Raw genomic sequence first — 4,970 nt, forward strand, 5'->3', positions numbered from 1 at the left:
TGATCTCTCCTTTAAAAATCCTGATTGTGTCACACTGATAATTTGTGATATTCCAGTTTTCAATCTAGAAGCCAAAGTCATAGTAAATACTTTGTAATCTGTATTTAGAAGTGTTATGGGGCGCAAGTTATCTAATAATCTCTTAGCTTTCCCTGGTTTTGGTAACAAAATTATAAGGCCTTGTTTCATAGTTGGTAAAAGTTCATTATTCCTTATACACTCCTGTAAAGCTTCCAGCAAAAGAGATCCTCCCAAAAAAAAACTGATACAATTCTGTGGTTAAACCATCAGGACCTGGTGAGTTTGCTCTGTTTAACAGCTGCATCAAGTTCTTGTATGGTTATGTCTGATTCACAAACTTATTTAAATACACTATCAATCGACAGGATATTATTTTTTATCATCTGAAAAAAAGAATTAGCATTACTAGGGGAAAATGATGACGAATACAATTTAGAGTAGAATTTAAACACCTCATTTGCTATTGTGTTATGATCTGAATGTTCTACTTGATTCACAATTAATCAAATTTCTTTCTTGACGTCTTTTTTCCAGATAAAATATGAACTATTTTTTCCCCCTCCTCCAGCCACTTATCCCTGGACCTCACATACGCCCCTTTTGCCTTTTTAATATAAAATTAATCTAAAATGGAATGTAGCTTAATACGTTTTTGTCTCTCCTCTTCTGACATATTAGGTTGACAACAACATTTATTAATCTCTTGAATCAACTGAAATTATTTTTCTGGTTTCTTCTTTATCAGATTTTTGCTAAATGTAATTGAATACTCTTTCAATTTATGTTTTAAGTATTCCCATTTAATACCACTCTGTATTCTTTTTACTTTAAAGGGGTGGTTTACTGCTTTTTTTCTTTGCTTGATTGTGTTTATGGGGTACAATATAACATGTCTTCGTGTTTCGTTTGTTAAAAAACGCCTTATTTTTCATATATTTCACCTTTATTGAGAGCCGCTTTCTCCACTGTCATTTGAACGACCGGTTGACTTCCTGATTCTCTGAAACCACTCCCTCAGAAACAGGCGATGGGCTCAGATTACATTTACATTTACATTTAGTCATTTTGCAGACGCTTTTATCCAAAGCGACTTACAATTGGGGAATACATAAAGCGATTCATCTTGAAGAGGCAATCAGACAGACGAAGTGCTTGCAACACCAAGTCTCAGGCATTGTTCAAATAAATACAAACTACCAAAGGAAGGAATAAGTAAAGATAATTTTTTTTTTTTTTTTTTTTAAGTTTAGGATGAAGTCAAGTGCTGTCGAAAGAGATGAGTTTTCAGTTGTTGCTTGAAGATTGACAGGGATCCAGCATTCCGGATAGGGGTGGGAAGATCGTTCCCCCAGCCAGGAATGGTGAACGAGAATGTTCTAGAGAGTGATTTTGCGCCTCTCTGTGATGGTACCACGAGGTGTCGCTCACTAGCAGATCTCAGATTTCTGGAGGGGATGTAGTTTGTTAATAGAGAGTGCAAGTAAATGGGTGCTGAGCCAGTGGTTGTTCTATATGCAAGCATCAGTGTCTTGAACTTGATGCGAGCCGTGACTGGTAGCCAGTGCAGGGAGATAAAGAGAGGTGTAACATGGGCTCTTTTGGGCTCGTTGAAGACCAGTCGTGCCACTGCATTCTGAATCATTTGTAGAGGTTTGACTGTGTTAGACGGAAGTCCAGCCAGAAGAGCATTGCAATAGTCCAGCCTAGAAATGACAAGGGCCTGGACAAGAAGTTGTGCAGCATGCTCTGTCAGAAAGGGCCTGATCTTTCTGATGTTATATAGTGCAAACCTGCAAGATCGAGCAGTTTTTGTAATGTGGTCTTTGAAGGTCAGCTGATCATCAAAGATTACACCAAGATTTCTGACCGAAGTTGATGGGGTTATTGTTGATGAACCTAACTGGATCGTGAAGTCATGCTGTAGAGTCGGAGTGGCAGGGAGGACAAGAAGCTCAGTCTTTGCCAGGTTGAGCTGCAGGTGATGTTCTTTCATCCATGCCGAGATGTCCGCCAGGCAACCTGAGATCCTTGCAGCTACCGTTGGATCATCTGGTTGAAAAGAGAGGTAGAGCTGTGTGTCATTAGCGTAGCAATGGTATGAGAATCCATGTGCCTGTATGATGGGACCCAGTGATGTAGTGTATGTGGAGAAGAGGAGGGTCAAGAACTGATCCCTGAGGAACCCCAGTGACCAGTTGATGTGCTTTGGATACCTCCCCTCCCCAGGCCACCCTGAAAGACCTACCAGTGAGATAGGATTCAAACCAGCGAAGTGGAATGCCAGTGATGCCCAGTGATGAGAGGGTGGACAGGAGTATCTGATGATTGACAGTGTCAAAAGCGGCAGATAGGTCCAGCAGAATGAGGACTGATGATTTGGAATGGGCTTTTGCAATTCGCAGGGCTTCAGTGACCGAGAGAAGCGCAGTCTCAGTTGAATGGCCCCTCCTGAAACCTGACTGTTTAGCATCCAGTTTGTCGTTCTGTGAAAGAAACAGTGAGACTTGGTTGAAGACAACTCGTTCAAGTGTTTTCGCTATGAACGGAAGGAGAGAGACAGGTCTGTAGTTTTCTATAAGAGAAGTGTTTAATGTAGGTTTTTTGAGCAGTGGGGTTACCCGAGCCTGCTTGAACGCAATGGGGAAGTTGCCTGTGAGGAGGGATGTGTTGATGATGTGTGTGAGTGCAGGTAAGAGTGTGGGTGAGATTGCTTGGAGAAGGTGTGAGGGGATTGGGTCAAGAGGACATGTTGTAGGATGGTTGGAGAGGAGAAGCTTGGATACTTCAGCTTCAGTGAGGGGACAGAAAGAAAAGATGGGAGTTTTAGCAGTGGATGTGGTAGGGTGAGGGTCCTGTGTGCGTGGAGGTGAAAACTGACCACTGATTGATCTAGTTTTGCCTGTAAAGAAAGTGGCAAAGTCATCAGCTGTAATAGAGGTGGCGGGAGGAGGTGGAGGGGGACAGAGGAGGGAATTAAATGTTCTGAAGAGATTACGCATGTCTGGAGCGCTGTCGATCTTGTTGCGGAAATGTGAGGATTTGGCAGTGTGGACTTTAGCAGAGAAGGATGTGAGCATAGACTGGTACCTACTGAGGTCCGACAGATCGTTTGATTTGCGCCATTTTCTCTCTGCCGCTCTGAGTGTAGTCCGATGTTCATGAAGAACCTCGGATAACCAGGGGTTGGAAGGAGCAGCCCGTGCTGGCCTAGAGGAGAGAGGACAAATGTCGTCTAGACAAGAGGTTAAGGTAGAGCATAAAGTCTCAGTAGCTGCGTTTACATCCAGAGATGAGAAATGGGTGGGTGAAGGAAGAGAGGAGGATACTACAGAGGAGAGATGGGAAGGAGAAAGGGAGCGCAGGTTTCGTCTAAAAGTAACTGGTAGGGGGGTTGATGGCACAGGAGAAGCAAAGTGTAATGTAAATGTAATGAAGAAATGGTCCGAAGTATGTAGCGGTTGTACCAGTATGTTATCTGCAGTACAATTGCGTGTGTAAATTAAGTCAAGTTGGTTGCCTGATTTGTGCGTGCTAGTAGTGGTAAGGCATTTGAGATCAAATGAAGCTAGGAGTGAATGGAAGTCTGTAGCATAAGGCTTGTCTAGGTGAATGTTGAAATCACCAAAGACTAGGAGTGGAGTGCCATCCTCCACGAAAGAGGACAGCAGCCCGTCCAGCTCCTCTAGGAAGGTGGCTAGAATTTGTCTAGGGGGACGGTAAATGACCACAATCTGGAGTTTTATCGAGCTGATACAGTAATGGCATGAGATTCAAATGAGTTGTAATTGCATAGGGAAGAGCGGGTTGAGTATTTCCAATTGTTAGAAATGAGCAGACCAGTGCCTCCACCCGCCAACTTGCCGGGGGTGTGAGAGAAAGAGAGATTAGTAGAGAGAGCAGCTGGGGTTGCTGAGTCTTCTGGACGAATCCAGGTCTCAGTCAAGCCCAAGATGCTGAGCGTGGATTTTAAAGAAAAGCAGAAATGAAGTCAGCTTTGTTGACAGCTGACTGACAATTCCAGAGACCCACAGAGAAGGAAAGAGGTGTAGTGGAGGAGGTAGAGATAAGGCGCAGGTTAGCAGGGTTACGTTGCCGTCTGCGTGGGACGTTAGAGCGTGGTTGAGAGAGAACCGGAATGGTTTGGAAACACATGATAGAGGTGGCAGGAAAGAGGATAGAAACGGAGAGTGTGTAAGGAAGGGGAAAAAGAAAAGATACTTAAGTGTGTCGCCGGTGTCGTTGCTCGGTTAAAGTCGCGCAGGAAAAGTCGATGGTCTTTACCCTCGTCGGTCTTCACACGAGGAGGCTGAACGCTTCCGCTGATGCTTCGGCGTCAACGCTCGGACTTCTGATACATACAGCCTAACACACTACAGTGAAAACAGCTGTGGCCGGCTTCTGATTGGCCCAGCCAATAGCCAAGTGCAAATAGCTCAAGACGAAACTAACACTTCGCTTGCAAGGATCAATGAAAATGATCCAGGTTCCTTCTTAGCCGAGGTGCAAATTATTATAATTAACAGAAAGTGCAATCAAACATCGAAACCTCAACGAAAATGCAGAATAGAAATAGAAGGGAAACGAAAGTATTCCTTCCTAACAGCAAGTAAATTATTTAAACAACAGATCTATGACCAAGTATCGCAACACTTACGAGCTGCTGTCCGTCTCTTCTGGTGAATATTCGGCTTCTCCCGAATATTCACCAGAAGATTGATTAGTTGTGATCGGTGTGTTGTGATTGGCTAAACTGCGTACTGCACATTGTCCGGAAACGTCCGGAAACGTCACGCCCATCACCTTCATGGCGACAGCTGCATGTGCTCTGGTCAAATGTAAATAATGGTGTCAATATTGCCGTATCAGTTTGAGCCAGAATCAGACCCAGAAAGCGGTAATGAAGAGACTCAAGCAGATCTTCTGCAAGCACGGCTCTTACAAACGTTTCT

General features: G+C 43.8%; 1 protein-coding gene across 1 annotated transcript; it reads right to left on the bottom strand.

Annotated features, from left to right (window-relative positions):
• Positions 1 to 1,104: 1,104 nt before the first annotated feature.
• Positions 1,105 to 3,481, bottom strand: LOC131529174 (uncharacterized). The gene is made up of 2 exons (XM_058758739.1): positions 2,267 to 3,481; positions 1,105 to 2,070 (listed from the first exon to the last, which is right to left on the bottom strand). The coding sequence occupies exons 1-2, from the start codon at positions 3,096 to 3,098 to the stop codon at positions 1,268 to 1,270; spliced, it is 1,635 nt and encodes a 544-aa protein (XP_058614722.1). The 5' UTR covers positions 3,099 to 3,481; the 3' UTR covers positions 1,105 to 1,267.
• Positions 3,482 to 4,970: the final 1,489 nt, after the last annotated feature.

Source organism: Onychostoma macrolepis, chromosome 21, assembly GCF_012432095.1.
Source record: "Onychostoma macrolepis isolate SWU-2019 chromosome 21, ASM1243209v1, whole genome shotgun sequence".
NCBI lineage: Eukaryota > Metazoa > Chordata > Actinopteri > Cypriniformes > Cyprinidae > Onychostoma > Onychostoma macrolepis.

Excerpts from the sequence above, each read along its gene's own strand:
- LOC131529174 (XM_058758739.1), bottom strand. The coding sequence starts at position 3,098 with ATGCTCACATCCTTCTCTGCTAAAGTCCACACTGCCAAATCCTCACAT. Across the intron at positions 2,071-2,266 it reads GTTTGAATCCTATCTCACTG|ATGATCCAACGGTAGCTGCA; the intron begins GTAGGTCTTTCA and ends CTTTTCAACCAG.